This window comes from Anastrepha ludens, chromosome 4, assembly GCF_028408465.1.
Source record: "Anastrepha ludens isolate Willacy chromosome 4, idAnaLude1.1, whole genome shotgun sequence".
In the NCBI taxonomy this organism is placed as follows: domain Eukaryota; kingdom Metazoa; phylum Arthropoda; class Insecta; order Diptera; family Tephritidae; genus Anastrepha; species Anastrepha ludens.
The window spans coordinates 127,717,083-127,742,521 of NC_071500.1; the positions used below are offsets into that span (position 1 = coordinate 127,717,083).

General features: G+C 38.7%; 1 protein-coding gene across 1 annotated transcript; it reads left to right on the forward strand.

The window, feature by feature from the left end:
- The first annotated feature begins 11,526 nt into the window (after positions 1-11,526).
- LOC128862507 (uncharacterized) lies at positions 11,527-14,272 on the forward strand. The gene is made up of 3 exons (XM_054101167.1): positions 11,527-11,815; positions 13,780-13,875; positions 13,969-14,272. The coding sequence occupies exons 1-3, from the start codon at positions 11,736-11,738 to the stop codon at positions 14,099-14,101; spliced, it is 309 nt and encodes a 102-aa protein (XP_053957142.1). The 5' UTR covers positions 11,527-11,735; the 3' UTR covers positions 14,102-14,272.
- The last annotated feature ends 11,167 nt before the right edge of the window (positions 14,273-25,439 follow it).

Sequence of the window (25,439 nt, forward strand, 5' to 3'; positions counted from 1 at the left end):
CAGAGGAAGATTATTAGATAATACAAAGAATTTACTTCAACAATTCATTTAGTACCAATTTGAAGTGGTTCTTTGTGGAAGAAAAATTGATTTGAAAGCGAATTAAAATCTCCCAGAGTTCTACAAAATGGAGCATTGGAAGCATAATTACTTCTTACCATCCCTAACCAGAAAAAATCATGATTCCTCAAACTTTGCTGAGGAATATTGAAACTGATTTTCTCTAGTAGCAATGGGAGTCAATGACCCCATTTATCAAATCGAAAAGGACTCAAGGGAAAGAGAGAACAGTCTTTCTAATATCAAGTGATTTCAGATTTATGACCAGGCACCGACTTTTATAGGATGGAATTGGATCAGTAAAATTTAAAGAATGCAAAGCATAACGCACAAAAGCTTTCTGGCCACGTTCAAGCCTACTAATATGACAAGGATAATATGGTCTCCAAATAAAGACGGCGTATTCCAACTTCGAATGCACCCGAGACGTATGTAAAAACTTTAGAGTATTTGGATCAACAAAGTCCGAACTGAAACGTTGAATAAACGCAAGTACAGAATAAGACTTTGAAATGGTGTAAATTAAAAGTCTTTGGAAAGAGAATTACCACACCAAGATCAAGAATTTCACTTCGATTGTATGAAGTAAAGCCACACATGTGGTAGGAAGTGGGCACAAGAGAACAAGATTTATAATAAGAAACATAAAAACACTTGCTTATAGGTATTTAAATCTAACTTATTTCTTTTACACCAATCAACAACGTTGTCTAAATCAGATTGAAGGTTTAAGGGGACAGATACCTGTAAAATTTCATAAAATGTTAATATAATCCTTTAAGAATATGTCAAGAAAGTTTTAGAACGCAAATTAAAGTATTTCTTAGTTTATAGATCGTCAGACATGACGACTGTATTCTTTGCGTTCGAGAGCTGGGAGAGGTATAGTTACGTTGTATTCAAACTTTAGACGCATTTTTCTCAAAACTATATTTTTCGAATTGGCGAACACGATAACTCGAAAATTTATTGATCGATCTGCCTGAATTTTGCATACATCTTTTTTATGATATTACTTTCTATGTGAATTTATAAGTTTTCGAAAATTTTTCAAAAACCTATTTTTTTTCGAATCAAAAATTGTAGGAAAATTCGCCCCAAAATTAGTTTTTTTTTTAACCATTTTATTCCATTTTTTTGCTATTTTTGTTTAATTCATATAGAAATTATGACATTAATAAGTAAAAATGTTTTTGTTTTTTGTATCCAGGTCACTGCCGATGCTTCAAAGCCCGCCGATTGAGGAGCCCCGCTGCGATCTTCCTGAAAGAATTGAGTGTACATCCGCCATTTTAAATGATTAAAATAAATAATAAAAATAAATACATTTTAATGTATAAATAAACTGTATGTCAATTTTGAAATAAATATATTGACTTTTTCAATTTAAATAATTTTAATGAAAATCAGGGAAAATATGGCCGTTTGCAGGTATCTGTCCCCTTAAACCCCTGCAACCCCTGATTATATCTTTAAATCATCGGCATACAATATAAAAATCGCGTTCTTAGAACAACTAAAAATGCGTAACAATGTTGCATACTCTGCGTAATAATGCCGCATACTCTGCCTTGCTTATCTATTTAGTTTTTTAAAGGGCTTTAAGTTGCTGAGGTAAATATGTACGCAGAGGTCGCCATTGCACATACTTTATTTCATAGGCGGAAAGTTCAACTACTTTTTTTTTAATTTTTGTAAAACGAGATATGTATGACCATATGCACACCTATTTTCACAATAATAGCAGCGCGATATCTTTCAAGTTTCTGACTATTTCTATTTGCTTAAAAAATCAAAATTAAATAGAAATATTGAGTATAAACAACAACAAAAATGATAAAAAACTAAAAAAAAAATCCAACAAGTTTTCACCAAAATCTCAAACTTTTTAATCAGCCCCTTTGGAAAGTTTTCAAGTGCGCAGTTTTATAGCCCATTGAATTTTGGTATAATAATATGTAAGTTTGAAGTGGCTCAAAAATTGCGCTGATTTCTGATAATTTTTGTTTTGCTGACACCGAACCGCATTCCATTGAGCTGTTAAAAAAATGCAAAATTATCTTTTAAAGTGTCTAAATAATCGCAGCAAATACATCACCAAATTGTTTATTATCTTAAGCACGGCGTTTGAGCTATGAATGAATTTATTATTTCACGTTCTTGTTTTTTCCTTTTCTTTTTTTAATTCACAATGTGAATGCGCTTTGTGCATCACTGCCTGGTGTCGCTTCCAGGTGTTATAAAAATATTCTATGCCGTACATTCAGTTTACAAGTGCAGTATTCTCTTTTTTTCAATATATTTACATGCATTCAATGGAGTTCAACGATTTGTTATAGGAAATGCTATGAAAAGCACAACTTTATAAGAAATGTTAATTAAGAACTACACAATACAGCTATAAGAATGAATGATTATTTACTGAAAACAATGTTTAACGACACAACACTCATGCCTGCACCTCATATAATAAACTTGCTTATATTTGTACACCTACACATATATAACTGGCTGCAAGTAAATGGTCTTTAGTACATACTTATATTCAAAAGCGTGCTATATAAAACTTGAATGAGTTCCTTTGGAAGCGATAATTGTTTGCAATCCAAGTAAAACATGTTTTTATTTACCGGGAGTTTACGTGCATTGGGAAAAAATCATTAAACGAATGAAATAAAAACCCAGCTGGGAGTTGTCTTCTTTATGCAACGCAACGTTAAGTCTTGATTTATTGCCATTATATAACTATTTTATATACAATACTTTATTATAATCACAAAATAATAACAATAATTATAATAAATCAATGACCCAACCGACACAAGGGGCGCGCTCAGCATGACATACGGATAGCTTTCATTTTCGCGCAGGGCCAAGAAATGCAAAAGTTTGTTAAGCAAAAATATTCTATTTCTTTTCTACTACAGCAAAAGTCATCAGCTGAATATAAAATTAGGGATATGCCATCGACAACCATGTATTCAGAGAGGATAGCATCGTTTTCTTAACTGAAAAAAGTCAGTCCGATTTATGAAATGTTTTGTAATGAGAGTTAAAATCTTGGTATTAAAATTCAAATGGTTTATTAAGCCCATAATTCGTATTTTGATTGATTTCAAAGTAGGCCTAAAAGGACTTGCTACTTAAGAGTAAGACTCTCGACGGTTACACAGATTAACTTGCAGCATTCCAAAGCCCCTACCGCACTACTAAGTAGAAGGCTTACCCAGCTGCACACATTCCCCACATAACAACAGTGCAAGAGCCCTTTAGGGGCCGCCTCTGTGGCTTAAGCGCTTTGAAAGGGGCCACATTATTATATGAATTTGAGTAGATCTAAGACCGGTCTTATAGCATCATCCCACCTCACCGCGACGGGTCTTGAGCAATTCTGTTGTCAAGATCTAGCAGCGGGTAGACGCGGATGGTGGAAGTTTGTGATTGCATCTGGTTATTTTCCTTACGATGCTCTGGATGGGCCACCACCTGGGCAGATCACTAGTTTCGTGAGGTTCTATGAGCAGCGCAATCTAAGCCTGTTCTATGTTGCGGTGCAAATGCTCAGCATACAATCTGGGGCAGCAGCAAGTGCAATGGACGGGGCTCCCGGCTATACGAGTTTATCGCTTCCTCTTGCCTAGATATATACAACAAGAGCACACAGCCGACGTATGTAACTGCTAGAAGGCAGGAGGTGATTGATCCTACCCTATGAAACTCAAAACTTGAGTGGTCAATCAAGAACTGGAGAGTCCTTGCTAAAGATTCGTGCTCAGACCACAGGTACATTAAGTTTCAGTGTGGCGAGGAGGCACAAATGCCATTGCCCTCTAGAAGCCTCAGAAAAACAAACTGGTAGAAGTTTAGGGGGGGGGGGGGGGGGCGTTGCGGGACCTTGACGCCACCAAGACTTCGGTAAGAACAGGGCATTGAGGCGGCTGTTGAGCAACTCAACGCTGCCTTAACTAAATATTTTGAATCAGCCTGTCCAATTTGACCTCTCCCTGACCGGACTCCCGTTCCTTGGTGGAGTCGAGAGCTCCAGATGTTGAGGCGTGAGTCGAGAAAACTTCTAAGCCGGGCCCTCAAGACTAACTTTGCTGGGGACTGACAAGAGGTTTATTCGGGAATCGAAAAGAGCTTCTTATAGGGAATTCTGCAGCGTTATTCAATCTGTGAGTGAATCGGCGAAATTTTGATTTGAAGAAAATTGAAAAGGGAGCTCACGTGCAGTATTTGATTGTGTCTGAGTGCTGTACTTGCTAGTCTGTCCCGACAAAAAAAAAAAAAAAAAAAAAAAAAAAAAAAAAAAAAAGGTTAATTTCTTTCAGATAAAAATAAATAAATAAATATAAAATTGAAATAAAACAACAATAATTCAAATTGATCGAAATGGATAACTTTAGTAATGTTCAGCTTCCAATGCCTCAATGGAAGCTGGCTTATCCACAAAGCATTTAGACGTTACTTACCCCCACAAAGGTGGTCATTGCTGGCAGTCTTTGTAGGGGGAACAACGCAAAGGCCTTCGTGGACTTTGTGCCGTAATTGCAAGACTGTCGGAAGTTCGACTATTCCTCCCCGTGGTGGCCACTGGAAACAGGTTATCCCAGCACGGTCATGTCTCTGTTGGGGTCCTGGCTAATATAGTCGGGCGGGAAGAGTAAACTTCCTTGGGTAAGTATAAATCCCCAATCCAAGTTGGAACAGCATACGCCGAGGGATGCTTGGCTAGAGGGGGATCTAGTCGCTAGTATGCGGACTTGGGGCGCCCTGGCGAGGCCCCATTTCAAAAATGCCTTCCTGCGCTACCGGGGCACTGGCGCAGGTGACCGATATACCCCTTTACTCGTGGGAACAAAAATGAATACCAGCAAACAAAAACAAAAAAATGGCGGAAGCGGCCAAGAAGGGTTCAACCAAGAGGCTAACAAAAAACCTCAAAAAACAGAGGCGGTCACACCCCAACAGGAAGAGGCCACCATGCCTCAAACTAATAAGGAGGAACGGTCCGCAGTTGAAGGCGTGAGAACTGCCGAGACGACTCCAAACACCGATGGCGAAGGGCCGACAACGGAACAGCCAAAAAAGCTCAGTGGTGCGGGAGGAGAAGACTTGCACACTTCCTAAAAAAAGGGCTAACCAGAGAAGAAGCATATGCTAAGACGCTGGAGCAGCAAAAAAGCGGCCTAAAGATGATGGTCCGTCCACATCGAAAGACGCAGCTCTAAGGAGCAAAAAGTAGCAGCCCACTGCCACATACAAAGACGTAACAACAGGAGTCAGGTTGGCAGTACTTGCTAGGGACTACCCCAATACGGTACTGACAACCGAACAAGTGGACTCCATCCAACAACTCCTGTTAGACAAAATACTGGCGGGGAAAAACATGGCCACAAAACCAGCGTTCTTGGGCACTACTTACAAGGCAGGATACCTTGTCCTGCATTGTAAGGAGAGCACATCGGCGGAATGGGTCAAGGCGGCCATTTCAAATGCGTCGCCGTGCGAGGGTGCAACACTGTGGGCCACAGAGGAATCCAAAATTCCTCACTCTCGGATCGCAGTGGGGTACTTTCCCAACTCAGTCAAAGTCGAGACAGCCAAGATACTGGACTTTGTGCAGGGGCAGAATAAAGGCCTCAATGTTGATTCCTGGCGCCTACTAAAAAGAGCCGAAAGAGGCTCCAACGTAACGCTAGTCGTAGCGGTAGACCAAAAATCAGCCGCCAGCCTGAAGGAGTACAATGGTAGAGTAAACTACCGTTTCATACAAGTGACCCTCAGGCTGAAATCTGAAAACATAACGACCGAAGAGTTAGTTGACCAAATGGAGGCAGTGGAGTTACAAGAAGAGGATGAAAATCCTCCCAAAGACCCGAAAACCAACCAACGAAATGAGGTGCCTCCAGGCAAATCTTCACCGTGCTAAGGCTGCTACCACTGAGCTTAGCAGAAGACTTGCCGGAGGTATCAACATAGGGCTGATCCAAGAGCCCTGGATCTACAGAGGCCGTCCTCAAGGCCTCAATGTCCAAAACACACAGGTAATTTATGACAAAAGCGCTGTCAAACCTAGGGCTGCGATAATCATAGATACCAATATTAAATTCTCGCCATTCACAGAATTTATGGATGTCGACACATCAACAATACTGGTCGAAGCGGAGTCTGGTGGAAGCAAGAGAGAGGTCGTAATCAAATCAAACCCTCGTAATTGGATGCGACGCCAACTCCCACAATGTGGCATGGGGAAGCACGAATACAAACAACAGAGGTGAGTCACACCTTGAATTTTTATTACTTAGTAATATAACAGTAGTAAACAGGGGTAATAAACCCACTTTTGTAAACGCAATACGACAAGAGGTACTCGATTTAACTCTAATTACTAACAAATCTTTGAATATGATCAGTAACTGGAGAGTCGGATGAGGACTCAATGTCTGACCACAAACACATACTCTTTAACCTAAATGGGGTGGTAAAGTTCTCCACATTTTACAGAAGAACAAAAACAGCAAACTGGAAAAGATACAATGAATGTCTTTCAGCTAAGCTTAATAACAGCGTAAGCAAAATAACATCAAATGACTGACTCAATAATGGCCTCATATCAAGACTGTTGTCCACTAAAAATGAAATCCTCCACGAAGAGGGTTCCCTGGTGGAACAACGAACCTTACAAACTTCGGAAAGCAACGAGAAAACTATTCAACACTGCAAAGAAAACAAACAAATGGGACGAATATAGGGAATCCCTAACTAACTATAACAAAGAACTAAGGAAATCCAAACGAAACTCTTGGAAAAACTTCTGCGAGGATCTAAAAGATACTCCAGCAACAGCTAGAATCCAAAAATCACTTTCCAAAGGTGACTCAAGTCCCATAGGCACACTAAAAGGTCCAAACGGAACTATTACCAACACATTCGTAGAAACACTAGAGCTTCTTCTAAAGACTCACTTCCCGGATTGTAAAAGTCATGACCCATCAATCGACAATAGTCTAGACATGGTAACTCACCATCAACGGAGATCGACGGTCTCATTTGTCAATAAAATCATAAATTTCGAAAGGGTAGAGTGGGCAATTAACTCCTTTAAACCCTTTAAATCACCAGGGCCGGATGGAATATTCCCAGCGCTTCTATCCAAAGGCACTGTGGAACTGATCCGAGTCATGGTGAAAATCTTCAGAGCTAGTCTAATATTGGAATACATTCCAAAGATATGGAGGAAAGTGAAGGTAATATTTATTCCTAAGGGAGGTAACAAACCTGATTCTCCAAAATCTTACAGGCCAATCAGTCTATCGTCGTTCATGTTAAAGACAATGGAAAAACTACTCGAATACCATTTAAGAGAAGAAATAATCTTCAAAAAACCCCTTCATAAGCTGCAATTTGCTTACCAAAAAGGGAAATCCACAGTCACAGCACTGCACACACTCGTTGTCAATATAGAAAAGGCTCTAAATCAGAAAGAAATAGCCCTATGTTCCTTTATGGACATAGAGGGAGCCTTCGACAATGCAAATTATAAATCCATGGAAACAGCACTCGAAAAAAGAGGTGCAAACCCAATATTAACACATTGGATAAGCCAAATGCTTAATCAGAGGATTATTAAAGCCTCCTTAGGCCAAGCTGAACTTAATGTCACAACAGTTAAGGGATGTCCGCAAGGAGGAGTTCTTTCTCCACTGCTATGGTCCCTACTAGTTGATGACTTGGTGCAGCACCTAAACAATAAGGGATTTATAACCATTGGTTATGCAGATGACATATCTGTTATAATAAAAGGCAACCATGAAAGGACACTAACAGACTTAATGCAAAATGCCTTGAACGCAACATGGGAATGGTGTAAAAAGGAGGGGCTGTCGATCAACCCTAACAAAACCACAATAATCCCCCTTCACAAGAAAAAGAAAGTTAGAGTTTCCTGCATTGAAAATAAATGAAACAGTGATAGAACTAAAGGAAGAGGTCAAATATCTAGGTTTAACCTTAGATAAAAAACTCACTTGGGAATCACATATAAATAATATAACAAAAAAAGCCACGAAATCCTTGTGGACAACCAAACAACGGAGATCCTGGGGCCTCAGCCCTAGTATGGCCCTCTGGATATACACCCAAAATGGTTAGACCAATCATACTGTATGGGGCACTAGTATGGTGGAGCAAATCTATCCAACAAACAGCGATAACCAAACTGGGAAAAGTACAAAGGCTTGCTTGCCTATGCATCACAGGGGCTATGAGAACTACCCCAACAGCTGGCATGGAAGCACTCCTTAATCTCCCACCACTTCATATAGCAATCCAAGAGGAAGCAGCTACGCAAGCACTCATGCTACAAATGAAACAAAATTTCAAATTGGGCAACCTCACCGGTCACCTAAATATCCTAAATAAAATCAAAAACACCATAAGCATGGCTCAAGTTTCAGACCACATTGACCCAACCCTCTGTTTCACAAAAGGATACACAGTTACCTTTCCTGAGAGGATCGAGTGGAAAACAAACCCGAAATGGATGAATGATGATTCACAAAAATGGTACACTGATGGATCGATCAAAAACACCTTATGGTGTAGGAGCAGGAGTAGTGGGGCCCAGAATCCACAAATCATACACTCTCACCAGGGACACCACTATCTTCCAAGCGGAACTATACGCAATAATGGAAGCAGTAAACATCATGCAACGTTGAAACCACAAGAGAGTAAAGATCAAAATACTCTCGGACAGCCAATCAGTTCTAAAAGCTTTAGATAGCTATACCTACAACTCAAAAACCCTCTTAGAATGCCACAAGGCACTCAATAATCTGGCATCCAAAAACATTGTTTCATTAATTTAGGTAACGGGTACCTTTCAAGCCGAAAAAGGGGCAGATGAAAACTTCATCGGACCTAGTCCTATGTTCGGATTCAACAAAAACAACCTGAAACAAAAAGTAAAATACTGGGCCAAAACTCTATTAAATCAGCATTGGAGCAATGTAGAGGGTCTTAGACACTCCAAAAAGTTCCTAAGTTTCAACGCTAAAAGAGCTAACATGGCCCTCACGTTAAACAAAAAGAGCATTCGCACTCTCACAGGCGCCCTCACGGGTCACTTCACCTGCAACAAACACTTACATAAATTAGGCATAACTAACACCAGCACCTACAGATTCTGCTGCGAATGAGAGGAGTCTATAGAACAGCTCGTTATCGAATGTCCGGGGTTGACGCTTAGAAGGAAAAGGTGTTTAAACAAGTTCATGCTTACAGATGAAGACCTTCAATCACTCCCTCAGAAGGAGCTGGTACAATTCCTAAGCATACTTAACAGTCAATAGACAGCATAGGGTGCACAATAGATCAACACCTTAACCCTTTACAACCATTAACCATTAACCCCCAAAAAACCATTGGACTGGTGTGATATCACAATTATCTGGGTGGCCAATCCACTTGTCCGAGGCGAGAGATAAATTGCTGCTCACCGAAACGACGATGCAGTACATCCAATGTCTCACGTCATATTGAGGAGATCAGCGGTTCAACTTCCGGCATCAAAAAGAGGTTTATCATGACGCGATAGCGTTCGTCATTCACTGTTACATTAGCGCCAACATCGTCTTCAAAGAAATATAGTCCGATGATTCCTCCAGTCCCTTGACCGCAGCAAACGATTGTTTTCAATGACTGTTCTTAAATGGCTTCGGGTCGCTCTTCAGCCCAAATACGGCATTTATTAAGCAAAAAGCGGGTCTTAAGATCCAAAATTTTTGCATAAAATCGACCAAGTAGTGTCGTAAGATGGTCCAGGTTGTTGAGATCGGCGCCGAATCGATCCTTCCGGGTCTTCGGCAAAACTCTCATTTACAACCACAATGTTCTCTACGTTTCGGGCTGCACGAGATTTGCAATTTATTTTAAAATTATTCTCAATTTTGCCGATGGTTTGCCAAATAGTGCGTTCGTAGAATGGTTATGTACACCTTAAGTTGGCCAGAGCGCGCGGTGAACATTTTTCATAGAGCGTCAATTTTCATAACACAATTTTACGATTTGTAAATGTTGTTGAGGCGTAAGCCTTTCTATGATGAGAGGTCAATAAATACTGAAAAAAGTTATGAATGTAGTTTGACAGTAGTCACGTGTGATGTGTCAAAAAAACCTATTGGAGAAGTACCTCCAATCTGGCCACCCTTTATTAACATTTTTGCACGGCTAGCAAGAGCGGGAAGACAAATGAGCTTAAGACGACCTATGGGGTAAGCTAATTTAAGGAATGACATCGAAAGCCTTTCACGACAAAAAGTTAAAACTTTTAGACGAGAATTAGGTTTTTGTTAACTGAAAAAACAACAAAACACAAATATAAACGTCCAAAAAACATTAATACCGTTTGTTGAGAATGCTTTGATGTTTCAATAGACATGCAAAATTTGGCAAATTCAACTAACCTCAATTTGAATTCACATTTATTTGCTTATTGGGCATGGGGAGAAGCGACTGTTGATTTGTTGATGTGTTGGAGGGGTGAGCACATGTCTGCTTAAATGAACGGGGGAACTCTTGCACTTATCGGCATACATCTACTGCTATGGCACATGTGTGTGTGAGCGCTCCTATCTTAATTTGTCAGGGTATTTATGTTCTGACAGTTGTTTGTATTTTCCCGATGAAAAATGATAACCAGCGCAAAAATTCCCCCAACAAATATACGTAAAAGTACAAAGATACGAGAGGATGCGAAGTGATCTCTACAAATATACACACCTACTTGTATATAATGCATACATGTGCATTTATATGTATGTAGGTAAGCATTGAAGAGAAATGAAGCGATGCGAGTATAGAACTTATCAACTGAGTAGCTGATTTGTAAGGGGTTTTCTTGGGAATCACATGCGCTAAAGATCAGATCGCCAATGCAATGCAGTATATGCAAGTAAGCAAACTGTTTACAATAAAGATTTGCACATATACATATGTATATATTTAAACATACGCAGGGCCGTAGAGAGCATATCCGGGCCCGGGGGGAAAATTGCAAATGCGGGCCCTTTCCAATAATGTGTAATTCATATAAATACGTATAATCTCGAGTCCGGGCCCCTCTGAGAACTCCGGGCCCGGGGGTAAAAGTACCCGATCCCCCCCCCCCTCTCGTCGGGCCTGTACATACGTGTGTGAGGGATTCCACTATCTGCCATAGCAGCATGTTGCAAGGTCGGTATGTGGTTATGCATTCGCTATGCCGCTAATTAGTGATAATAAAATTATTGCTACCGCCTTTTGCATATATTTTTGCATATGTATGCATGCACTCTGTGTATGTATATATCATTTGCAAGATACTTTTGTATGTTAATATTATGGATTATGGGGTTTTCCGAGCAGCGTACTCATTTGCAGTGCTCTGATAGCGAGCAGTTTTAGTTGGAAAGTTGTCTAAATGTGAACGGGTTTTTCTTTGGAAATTCTAGGTCAAACTAAAGTACCTACACAAATTACAAAAGCAATTACTTATAATTATTGAATATTGAATATGTGTTAACATATATAAACAAATATCTAATATAGGTGCACAGTAGTCGCTCGATTATATGAACGTCGACTTAAATGTGAATACTGAATAATGTGAATAGTAAATAAAATTTAAATATATGAGGATCCAAAGAATGAACACCGGCATCACAACTTCACAACTTCTCGATTATATGTACGGGCGAGATTTCAATGAAAGGTGTTTTTCTACGTAGTCAGTAAAGAGGTCTATTGCTAAGGGTTAAGTTCAAAGACTGCTCTTCTCTTGAATAGGTAAAAGGAATATTAAAGTGTTGCACAATAATTATTTTAAAACGCGTTGTTATAAGGAACAAAATTATAAACACAATCAGAATTTCAGTTTTTATCAACATTTGTTTTTTTTATCTTTTTTTTCTAGATACTTTGCTTGCACACTAGGCCGTGCCGAAAAAACGTTCGCTGTACACTCAGACTGAGAGTCTAACATATTTTTTCAAGGCAATTTCGAAATTTTGTTTTTCTCTGAAACGGTGGCCAGAGGCTAATTAACTTTGAGCAAAAAAAACCAAAAAATCCGAGTGCAAAACATCATGAAGTATGATATCCTTTATGACTGCAAAAACCGAAGATATGACGAAAAATGTCGAAAGGCCCACCTACGCCTACCGAAGATTAAGACGCCCTTTGTCAGGCAAACAACAGAATCAAAAATGCCTTCGAATCAAAATACTTCCTTAGCAAAAATTTAAAGATTTTTGTTGAGCTTTACCCGACTGACATTAGGGTAGTAGAAACTTAGATCTACTCCGTAAGCACGGGAACGGGTTATTTGAGGCTAATAAACTTTGAAATAAAAAATTAAAAAATCGTCTGGAAATTGCTTTAGACTCAGGGGTGTGCATGGCACTGTTTTCTTCTGGTAAAGTGGTACGACCTAGTGCACACGCATATACATAACAGTGACGCCTAGATGTCAGCAGTGAAAAATTCTTAGACGATACTTTTTTATTCCATCTACAGTTTTACACTGCTATGGAACAGTGTGACGGAGAACCTCAGTCCTCTTTGTTGAACCAACTAATCCTTAAATAAACCACTTAACCGATGTGTTAAGCACCTAATGAGTTAAGTGGTCAGTTAGACCTACTCTCGGAAAGTAGAAATGGTTTAAGGGGGGCCTCTTATCAGTGGCTTCAAAAAAAGGTGTTTTTTTCTCTATTTTTTTTCGAGGCGAAAAAAGCGACACACAGGAATAATCTTTTGCATTTATTTGAAAGCATGATTGAAGAGTAATAAACAATTTTTTAACATATATTAAATAAAAAAACAAAATGGGGGACATATGAGGGATCTCGCACAGCTTCTCATTGCGCGTTAGTAAAACGGCGTGTAAGATTGCGGTCGTAATTTTCAGCTGAAACACAAAAGAAAAATATTTTCTTATTCAGAAGGCGTTCCCGCATATAATAGACTACTCTTTTATAAAAATATGAAAAAATGAACACACAATTAATTATTGAAAAAAGTGCTTTTTTCGCTATTTTTTCAATAAAGGTGTAAATTAACATTAAAAAATGAATTTTTTTTTTGTATTTTGTTAGATAATTAGTTGCGCATTTTAATTATCTTTATATAGATTATCGGTTTGAAACGATAACTTTCGTCGTTTTTTTTAAATCTTACTCGCCATTTTCAAAAACATGGTTTTGAGAAAACCTGTTTCAAAGTTTTCAGAAGGCAGACAGTATACTCACACAAGGGACGGTACACAGGCCTGTAACTCCGAAATCACTTTGAATTCCGCTATTAAATTTTGAGGGCATATTAACCTATAATATATCTATCGATTGCAGTAAAAAAATCGATAAGACGCCCCCCTTAAGGGTAAATAAATTCCTGTTATTATTTTTATATTTACTTAGAATTACTTAGTCTAGTAGTTTGTAGGTAAAAATAGTCATCATTGTAGCATCGCAGGTCGGTGTAAACCATTGCTTCCGTTATAATTCGACGTCACGTTACTCGGACTTCAGCTTTTCTTTTGATATCAGATATGCCCATAGTTCGTAAGGCTTCGTCTATGCCATCTCTCCATCTTTTTCTCGGCCGACCTCTTCCTCTCACGCCTTGTGGATTTGTTTCGAAGATCTTATCTACAATTCTATCATTACTTATTCGCAGAATGGGATCGTACCATCGAATTCTTTGCACTTTAGCGCATCTGATAGCATTTGCACCTCTGACAAGTGTGAGTAACTCGCCATTGTACCGAATGCGGTAAGTATCCTCTTCAAGTCGTACAGGGCCATATATCTTTCTGAGAATCTTTCTTTCGAAACAAATTAATTGATCGACCTCATTTGATTTCAGCACCAACACTTCGCGACCGTATGTGAGTGTAAGAATCTTTCTCTCAAACACTCCAAGGGACACCTTATCGAATGTTGTCATCGTACATTGTACGACGTACAAGCTTATGCGCCATATGACAGGACAGGCATGATGAGAGTCTTATAAAGTGTTAGTTTGTGCTCAATTATATTGTATGTATATGAAAATATTTAGTGAACGCCTCTTCTCTAAATTAGTTTGCATAATCGAGCAGCTACTGTGCTTGCAAATGTTGTTTGCTTTCTTAAACAGAATATTTTCGGAGAGAAGATTTTCGCTGAAAAAGAAGAAAAAGATAAAATAAAATATTGATTTGAAAAAAAAATTGTCAAACGTATTAATAAAGAGACTGCGCAATTAAATAAACAATATAATTTAAATTTTCAAATAAATTACCATATATGCATGATGTTACAGTATAAAGCACATTTGTCAAGATAAATAATTAATGATGAGCATTTGCTGGACTTAACAATTTTCAAGATTGCAATTTTGTTTTTTTTTTTGTTTTTAATTGCATTTGACTGTCTTGTTAATGGTGATAAACGATCATAAATTCCAAAAAAAGGGTGTAATTGCTAGTCAAATGTGAATTTTCAAATTGGTAGATAACTTCATCACATCATTAATGGAAAATGCTTTTGCTCCACCGCAAAAGTGTCTGAGGTATTCCTCCAGGATAAACCAGTTTTCGACAACTTTTTTAAGCCTTTATGATCATATGTCACGAATGTTGAGCCTCGATGTTACATTTTAAGTCTGCAATAGTAGTCACCTTATTCACGTAGGCCAGTAAAATAATATAAGGAAAATACTTATATTTTATAGATATTTTTTGGAATTTTGGGTTTTAAGAAAATAAAATTCGATTGCTTTGAAATAGTAGTATACAAAAACAATTTTTTTTTACATATTTTTTTGTAGTAGGGTGGCACGAAAGTAAGCGTCTTAATAAAAAGATAGGTGGACAGGATTTCGGCTCTTCAAGACATCTGAAACGAAAAAGTTAAACTCATTATTATTCTGTAGGGTTGTCATTCTGGTGCTACAATGGAGCTTTTCTTTTTTAAAATTACCAACTTGCGGACTTTAAAAAATGGGTATTTGAACAGACTACTACGATAAGGGATCCCGGTGGGCTAGAGCTCCAAAATTTAGGGTATTTTCAGGAATTTGTTTTAGAATAAAAAAAATGACAACCGATATTTAAATTTTTTAGGCTTTTTAAAAAATTAAATTGAAATTTTTTTTATTTTAATAATATTAAGAATGGGCTGAAGTTGACACTATAAAAATTGATTTTTTTCAGTTTTTTAATCAAAAATATACGAAATAATTGAAATAATAGCAACTCATTGAAATTTCTACCTAGTTAATGGGCTGTAGAATAATATTGGGAATTTCCGAATGAAAATTTCACAGTATATTCCTTAGATACTATACTTTTGAAACATAGAAAAAAAAACAAAAAATCGATTGTTTGAAATTTCTAGACCACCGGGTCTCCTTAAATATCTGACTGGCACACCCACAGTAGCACTAAAGCGAAGACAAGTGGCTTTAAAAAATAATACAGAGGGATTAAATGACTTGGCCTGTCATATTCGTTTCTGTATATTTTCTTATCACCGAGCGCTGCCGTGAATAAAACGATGATTTCGAAGGCAGGCAGCCGAATAAGTTGATGCGAGACTACCATTCGGAAGTGCGTAAGTTCAAATTTTGGCGCATGAAACAGCAAAATTTGAGAAAATTTTGTGTGCAATTTTCTGCATGCAAAATTCGGTATTCAAAATGTAAAATTTTGTCGAAAAACAAATTCTGTAATGTAAATTCTGCTTGATAAAATTATGATAACTCAAGGATTTTATAGAATTCAGAATTACAAAAAATAAAAAACAAAAACATAAAAGAGGTTGTCTGTAAAGTCGGTTTACTGACGATAGTTTAACGTGACAACGTCATAAGAAAATACTGATGTAATGGTTGCAATTTTCAAAACAAAATTTTAATTTTATTTGTTTGATAGATATTTATTATATGCAACTAATCATCCCGACGGAAAAGCTCATGGAGGAACAGCCATTATCATCGAAACAAACATAAAGCATACTGAACGACTGCCCTATGTGTCACCTCACATCCAAGCAACGTCTATACAAATTGTTGACAACAATGGACCCATATCAATATCTTCTATCTACTGTCCACTACGACACTTGATAAAGATAATAAAAAAAGGTATATATTTAATTAACGCAATCCATAAAAAAAATTGCAGGTTTATAAGTACGGGTGAACCAACTTACTGGCCTAGGGATGTTAAAAAAATTCCAGATTTAATTGACTTCTGTATAACAAAAAATATTAACCATAACCAACTAAAGCTTAAACCAAGTTATGAACTATCTTCTGACCACTCGCCGATAATACTTAACTATACATCAAAAATTGACCCTATACAGATAACACCCCAAATATTTACAAAGAGGACTGACTGGGATGAGTATCGAAAACAAATCTCCCAACAACTCATTCTAAGTACACCTTTGAAAACACAACTTCACATTGAGCGTAGCATCATACATTTTAATGACATAGTTATTGACGCAGGATTCAGATTCACACCGCAGCAAAAATATAGCGCACAAAACACTTCAAATGACATTTCTATTAAGAAGCAAATCAAGGAAAAAAGAAAATTGAGAAAAAGATGGCAAACAACCAGATCTCCTGCAGACAAACAGAGGTTAAACTTAGCTACAAAAAATTTGAAGGCTTGTTTATGTGACATACAAAATAAGGAAATTGAAAAATATCTAAAAAATTTAACTCCTACACATGACACAAATTATTCCTTGTGGAAATGTACAAAAAATCTCAAAAACCAGAAAAAGCATCAACCCCCACTAAGAAAAGATGACAACACAAATCATGAAAAAGCAGCGGCATTGGGAGATTATTTTGAAAATGTCCTATCGAACGATGAACATAAACAAATTGACACGATTAGTAATGTTAATACTGATACCATCACAAAAATAAGAAAAACAAGCACACAAGAAGTGATAGTATGCATCAAAACTCGAATTAAACATAAAAAAGCACCCGGATATGATATGCTGACAGGCAAAGCACTTACGGAACTACCAATTGAGGCTTACCTATTTCTTAGAAACGTATTTAATGCAATGTTTCGCTTACAATCATTGCGCTACCAAAGGCGGGTAAAAACCCAACAGCTTTAACTTCATATCGACCTATAAGCCTACTTCCGACTATATCTAAAATTGCAGAAAAACTTTTACATGACAGAATTACCCCAATACTTGACACGAAACACATCATTCCAAATCATCAATTCGGTTTTCGAAAAAAACACTCAACTATCCAACAAATACATCGAGTTACACAAAAAATAATTTCAGACATGGAAAATAAACGATACTGCGTTGCTGTATTTTTGGACGTCGCAAAAGCTTTTGACAAAGTTTGGCTCAAAGGCCTCTTGCATAAAATTAGGGCAATATTACCACTCGACTATTATTTAATTATCAAGAGCTACCTTACTGACCGATGCTTCTACATTAAATACAATGACAAATACTCACATATACATCCAAAAACAGCAGGAGTTCCTCAAGGCAGCGTTCTAGGACCACTGTTATATGTCTTATTCACCTCTGACATACCACTACCAGACGAAACTAATTCTACTATAGCAACATTCGCAGACGACATAATTTTATTGTCATCTGACAAAAACCTCTCAACCGCAACAACAAAATTACAGATGTACACCAACAATGTAAAGAAGTGGCTTGACAAATGGAGTTTAAAAGTAAACGAGGGCAAATCTGTTCAAGTAATATTTACGACAAGAACAGAGATTGCTGCTATGCCGATTAAGCTCAACAATAAAAATATACAAATTGAAACATCTGCAAAATATCTTGGAATCCATCTGGACTCAAAACTAAATTGGAAAGATCATATCAAAAAGAAAATAAAACAAATAAAGGAAAAATTTCGACAATTGCATTGGCTAATAGGCAGAAATTCTAAGCTCAATATTGCCAACAAACTTTTAGTATACAAGGCGGTCATTAAACCAATCTGGACCTACGGACTTCAAGTGTGGGGAATTGTAAAAAGAACTCACATAAACAAAGTACAGCGACAACAATCAAAAATCTTACGTATAATAACAATGTCCGACAGGTACACAAAAAATGATGACATCCATACTACGTTCAATATACCATTAATCGACGAAGAAATAAAAGCAATATCAACAAGGTATTTTAACGAAATAAACCAGCACAAAAATAGAGAAGTCAATACACTCTCACAACTTGAAAGAAGAACTTTACGACGTGTGAAGAGAAACCGACCAATTGACCTATTAAATTAAATATTAATTCTCGTATACTAAAATAACTGTATATATAAAATGTACTTCTATTCCTAAAAAGTAATCGCTGTATTCGTCTTTGCACTGGCCATGATGAAATATATTTAATAATTTTCTTAACTAATTGTCAAAAAATGTACTAGATGTCAGTATGACAGATGTATGATTAATGTAGGAATAATAAAAAAAAAAAACAGATATTTTGTATGGATATAGAGAAGGAGGTAAATGGAATTGCAATGGAATAGGTTAAGTTACATTTACACAAACGTGAAAAATGACGAAACATTTATCAAATTCATGCAAGATATCTTCAATTTCGATTGTGCATCAGACGTTAATAAGTCAACAACTCTAAGAGGCACCATCATCGATTTGACTTTTTCAAGACACATTACACTCGAAATACTCCCTTTCATTTCTTACTTTTCCTATCATCGTCCTATTCTCAACAGAGAAATGGTTCATTACCATGCACGCAGGAAGAAGGCATATGCAAATACAAATATGTGAATTTATATACATATGCGCATATACATACATATATATGCTCACTCAAGTAGGAGAGAGCCAGATGTCGAACGTTGCCGAATGCGGGGGCCAATTGTGCTCTTTCTCGTTCGTTCTGAGCTGTCGCTTGCAGTTCAAGCAAGGTAACGACGAATGAGCAAGATAACGACGATTGAGCAAGATAACGACGCATGAGCAAGAAAACGACACATTTTTTCGTGCGTGCAGCTGGCTAAATCGAATTATAAGACGTTATCACGTCAAAAAAAAAAAAAAATAATTTGTGTACATCAGTTTTATACTCAGAGTATGAATTCAAAATTACGAGGGTTGTTCGAAAAATCCGCATAAAGTCAGAGGCACTTTGTTACGGGACAGACTAGCAAGTACAGCACTCAGACACAATTAAGTCCATTGCACTGCACTTTTATTAAATCTACTGGAACTCCGAAGAAATGTGAGGAGATCTTGTGGTGCCAAGGAGCCAAGGCGGTCGCTTCTTAACACATCAGTGCCAAAAACATCAAACCTGATTCGAGCAAAGGCCGGGTAGACGCACAGAAAGTGGTCCACCGTCTCATCCTCCTCTCCGCATGCTGGGCAGAGTGCACTGTCTGAGATGCCTAGCTTTTCCATGTGCTTCGCCCATACAAAGTGGCCTGTCGTGAGTCCAACCAGCCTCCTACAGTCCCCTCTGCTTAGTGACAGGAGGAATTGCGACAGTCAGTCGGACATGACAGGTAACATCAGTTTTGTCCAGAGGCGCTACTGGCGCGTATCGAAGTTATGTTTAGTTAGGAGCATCTCTTGGAAGAACGATAACCAAGTTTCAGCCAGATCGCTCTATTTGTGTGTGTTTGGCATTCGTTCGAATCGAGAAAGTCGATTGATTTTCAATAAAGGCACGAAAACGCACCAGCTCACGCTACAGCAGTTGTGCTCGCAAGAATCATGGAAATAGTGTTCCAACTCTTGGTTCACTCTAATTCTTCGGACAACTATTTGTTCCCCAATACGAAGAAATGTCTGGCGGGAAAAAGATTTTATTCAAACGCGGAAGTGATTGCAGATACGAATGGCTATTTTTCAGACTTGGACAAATTCTATTATTCGGCAGGGATTAAGAAACTAGAACAGCGTTAGCCGAAGCTTATATCCCAAAAGGAGACTACGTCAAGTTTTGCAAGATACTTTCAAATGAGACTCGTATTTGGTGTTTATAAAATTTTGAAAACTCAGAATTATAACACAAAAGAATTTAGACTATTTAGAATTTATTTCAGTTTTTTTTAGAATTTTTACCCGAAAAAGTACCGTAAAGCAGAATTTGGGATCGATCCCACACCAAATACTGCATTTTAGTGGTGCTTAGGTAGATGAGTTGCTCCAAATGTAACCATTTTTCTTATTCACAAAGCTAAGAGCATAGAAGTAAGCCTTAATGATTTTTAAAGCTCGCAGTTACCGCACTGACGTTAAAATTGTTGGATTGAATGTCGAAATTATTGCTTTCAAAGCAATAACTTGTCTGGTCAAATACTCATTTTTTATAGATATGTTTTAGGAATTTTTGTTTTTTAAGAAAATAAAATGCGATCGTTTTGATTTTATAGTATATTATTATTGACATCAAATAGTATACAAAAACAATTTCTTTTTTTTTTACATATATGTGTGGCACCAAAGTAAGCGTATTAAAAAAAAATATGTGGCTTGTCAACAGGATTTTGGCTCTTCAGGACATCTCAAACGAGAAAGTTAAACTGATTATTATTCTGTAGGCTTGTCATTCTAGCGGGTGCTACTTTCGTTTCTTTTCAACCCTAACTTTCCATAATACAATCTGATTTCCACCCGAAAAACATAGCTTTTCTTCAAAAGTCCGCAATCAAAATAGCAATCAAAACGATCGCATTTTATTTTCTTAAAAAAAAAATCCTAAAAAATATCTGTAAAAATTAGTATTTGACCAGACTACTGCCTTAAGTATTTTAGACATCTAAGCGAAGCTCCGTGCGCTAAACTTCCTACAAAGCCAACATTACACAGGCCAAGTTCATGCATTCATCGAATCTCTCAATTTTCAACATTTCGACGATTTTCTTCACTTTTGCAGTGCATGCAACCTCGTCTGTGAAGTGAAATCCAAAAAGTGAATTAAATGCGAAATTTATTAATTGTATTAGGGTCAAGTGCAAAAGAGATCTTAAAAATACAGACTGCACAACTTTTACTCGCACTTCTAAATGTCGGTATATCAAAATTCCCAAAAAGCCAGTTCATTAGAATCGATTGTTTTCTTTTAATTTTTTACTTATTTAGTTTTTTTTTCAAATTTACGCGGCTGTTATTGATTTGATTACATTTGCGCATATTCGGTTTTTTGCCGTTCTCGCATTTAATGATTCAGTAAATCTGTATGGGCTTGTTTGCCTCCATTTGCCTCCATTTACCTCTATAGGTATATTTGTATGCACATGGGACTGTACATTAATACTTGTACTTGTATGCATATCAGTCATAAAAACCGGCAGACGCAGTAAACAGTTTTAGATTTAATTGAGTACAAAACAACTACATCACTTTTTGCAAAATACTGATGAATCCTAATAACTGATTTTAATTATGTGACTTTTTTGATTACAAAATGGAAGAAATGTAAGGGAGCAAGTACTCGTATAGGTAGATGAATGATGCCAGAAGGCCCAAATGGAAACAGATATGCCAAAAATGGAAAGCAGTGAGCTCCATTATTTCTGAGAAACTCAATTCTTTGTTTCTTCTTAAATTATGTTTTTTTTTTTTCACTTCTACGAAAAAATGTTGCCCTTCCACGGTGTACAAGTTGTTCAATTCTGCACTCACCCCAATAAAAAAGAATGTTTTTTGTGTTTATCTATCACGCATTTCTGAATATTAACGTTTCAAAACTCAGACCTCTTCATGTCGGTCTCCTTGCCGCGGGGATGAGGCTTAAGTGGCGAGTTAACCCCATGCTATGGAGATTAACTTACCACGAACTAGGAGGGCAGCTTCATATAGGAATTGGGTATCCACTCATCCGCGGAACGGTGGAATTGGTGGCCACCCAAGTACTATGTGGAGAGTACCGTACCGACAACCTGGCAGGAGGTATAAAATGCATTTCATCGCAATGTGGAGGTTAACAAAGGATCTCTCTGCACGAGGTAACCCACTTTCGGGAATCCTCCCGTCGAGCAATCGACGGCTCGGGCATCGGATGTGCAGGCCCGAACCCCACATTCCCCTATGACCGGAACTGACACCCGGTTCCGGAGGAAGCGCACTACAAGTGGTGAAACATGGCACATTGGCTATGCCAATGGAGAGCCGAGTGAGTGTGAGCGCTATACCGTCGTCGAAACGATCTGAAGCAACTGAACAAGTTGTGGAGGATGTGGAGATGGCGTACAATCTCTCAGTAGACTCAGACGGATCTCTGGTACCGAGTAAGTCTTTGAAAACGGTTAAACCTGGTGTGAATCAGGTAAGTACCGGTAAAAAGACTGAAGTTATTGGAGAGTCGAACGCAGGTGTTGGTCTAACCGCAAGGCAGATCAAACGAAGAAGACAGAAGGCGAGGCAAGCCGAAGCACTAGCTAAGACAAGGACTCAAGCTCCGTCAACTTCGACACCTGTAACGGAAACGGGAAAGCGTGGCAGAACAGAGGATTCCTCTGTAGCGCTGCGCTCTTCCGGAAACGAAACGGGGTCTGTGCCAACGACCGGGAAGAGGAGAAAGGCAAAGAAGAGGAAAGCTGAGAGACGGAATTCGGAAATGCCTACATCCTCGACCCAATCCAAGGCAGACAAACCTTTGCCTGACAAGGCAGAGGCTAAGGGACCTCAAATGTCGAATGACACTCTTCCGTCAACGTCTGGCGAATCATTCGCGAGAATGGCAGCAAAGGCAATGACGGTGGAGATACATACCGACAAACAAGATGGTCTACTGTCCAAAGGGCAACAAGACTATCTTGACAGCTATCTTTGGAAAGCTATCGGTGAGTCGAAAGACGCGCCGACTTTCGAGGGGAAAAGCGTGGTGGACGGCATCGTAAAGGTGCACTGTTCCAATGCTTTCTCCCGAGAATGGCTAGAAAAAGCGATAGCAAAGATTCCAGCCTGCGAAAACAGCAAGTTTATTCTTGTTGAGAGTAGCAAAGAAAGGCTGGTACGATCGAGTGTCTGGATTCCGGGTCCTTCCTGTAATTCAGCAGAACTCCTCAAACGCATCCGTGTTCAGAATAAGGATCTTGGCACGACTCTCTGGAGAGTATACTCGTGCATCAGGCAGAAATCCGCTACCACTTCGGAGGCGGGTTCCCACCTGGTACTGGGTATCGATCTTGGGTCCCTCGAGGTTCTTAAGTCGAAGTACGGGTGCCGTCCTCACCTACATCTGGGGCGAATCCACTTCCGTGTCCAGGATAAGGTGGAGGACAAAGCGTAAATAAACTCAGTCTCATGACTGAAGTAATATTTACACAGATAAATCAACAGCATAGCAAAGCGTCTACGGCTCTCTTGTGCCGTAGGCATGCAAAACTGCAAACAAACTCACACATAATACAAGAACCATGGGTATGTCACAAGCATATCTGTGGTCTAGGTGCTATGTCGTGGGGACAAATACTTCATTGTGAAGGGAATGTGAGACCGCAAGCATGTATTATACGGCCGAGGTTGATCGAACACACGATGTTAAAAGAGCTATGCTCCGGAGATATCGTTGCTGCAAAAATAAAGTACTTGAAAAGTGGGAACAGTGTCGAAGCTATCGTAGTTTCGGCCTACCTACCCTACGACTCTTTACAGCCACCTCCTTCGAGGGAGCTAAGAGAAGTGGTCATGTACGCAGAATCCAATAATCTGGGGCTAATAGTGGGCTGTGATGCAAATTCACAGAACATTGTGTGGGGAAGCAGCAAATGCAGCCCCAGAGGTCTCAAGTTACTGGATTTTATCCTGCCATCCGATTTGGTCATTCAAAACACTGGTAACAAACCAACTTTTGTGACCAGAAGGAGACAAGAGGTGATTGATTTAACACTTACCAATAGGTCAGTTGGAAATCAAATCAACCGATGGCGAGTTTTAGAAGAGGACTCTTTTCTGATCATCGCCTTATCGAATTCCGACTGGGAATTGACACAATATCAATACCTTCCGGTAGGAATCCTCGAAATGTGGACTGGAACAGGTATGGTGAGCTTGTAACAGAGCGACTACCAAACCTGAAAAAACTCAAATCAGCAGAAATGATTGAAGATGCTACTAAGAAATTAGAAGGTACTTTAATCAATTGCTTTGAGGAACTGTGCCCACTCAGGCAAAGCAGACAGGGGAAAGCGGTTCCTTGGTGGAACCCAGAACTGTCGAAGCTTCGTGTACGGTCCAGGAAATTTCTTAATAAGGCCTTGAAGACCAAAACAGAAGAGGACTGGGCTAATCATCGACTTACACAGAGAGAATATAAGAAAAAAGTACGGCAAGCCAAACTTGAATCCTATAGAAATTTCTGAAGTAACGTCGAAGAAATGAGGGAAACAGCGAGACTTTGTAAGGTCCTTCATTTAGACCGCTCAGTAAGGCTGGATTCCATTCGAAAGCCTGATGGTTCATACACCATTTCCAAATCGGAAACATTTTATGCTCTACTCGAAACCCATTTTCCGGGTAGTAGAACTCTCTCTGAAGTTGAGAGTGGCATGAACAATAACGGTAGCAACGGTGGAACCTCTAGGTACAGCTGGTATATTGCTAGTCGGATAGTGACAAGGGAATCGATAAGGTTTTCCTTATCTTCCTTTGAGAACTTTAAGTCCCCTGGACCTGACGGAATATATCCAGCAATGCTTAAAAAAGGAGGAGACAGGCTGATTGAGGCCCTGAAAAGGATCTTCACAGCCTGTCTTGCATTTGGTTATATACCATCCCAATGGCGACGCGTAAGAGTAGTATTTATTCCGAAACCAGAAAAGATGACTATTCCCCAGCAAAAAGTTTTAGACCAATCAGTTTGACAACGTTCATGTTGAAAAGTTTGGAACGCGTGGTGGAGAAACATATTAGAGTGGGGGTATTGCCCAGAAGTCCACTTAGTAGAAATCAACACGCTTACCAGAGTGGAAAATCATGAGAATCAGCCTTACACGATCTTGTTAGCAAGATGGAAGCTGGGCTGGAAGCTGACGAATACACAATGGTCGTGTTCGTGGACATTGAGGGGGCTTTTGATAATGCCACTTTCGGCTCGATATGTTCTTCTGCCGAACGACACGGAGTTAATCAAGCCATTATAAAATGGATATACTCCATGCTCTCTGAGAGGCTGTTAACCGCTGGTGGGAGCAGCGACGAGCAAATCACAGTCAGGGCCAAGCAAGGATGTCCCCAAGGGGGTATTCTTTCTCCGCTGCTGTGGTGCTTCGTCGTAGACTCTCTATTAGTGGAGATGCAGGAACTCGGTTCCTCACGTCCAAGCATATGCGGACGACGTCTG

What these genes read in the sequence shown, in the direction of transcription:
- LOC128862507 (XM_054101167.1), top strand. Translation starts at nt 11,736, where the DNA reads ATGAGGATCCAAAGAATGAACACCGGCATCACAACTTCACAACTTCTC. An exon ending in GGGCGAGATTTCAATGAAAG is followed by an intron (nt 11,816 to 13,779) that starts GTGTTTTTCTAC and finishes ACTTATTCGCAG; the next exon opens with AATGGGATCGTACCATCGAA. An exon ending in TCGCCATTGTACCGAATGCG is followed by an intron (nt 13,876 to 13,968) that starts GTAAGTATCCTC and finishes ATTTGATTTCAG; the next exon opens with CACCAACACTTCGCGACCGT.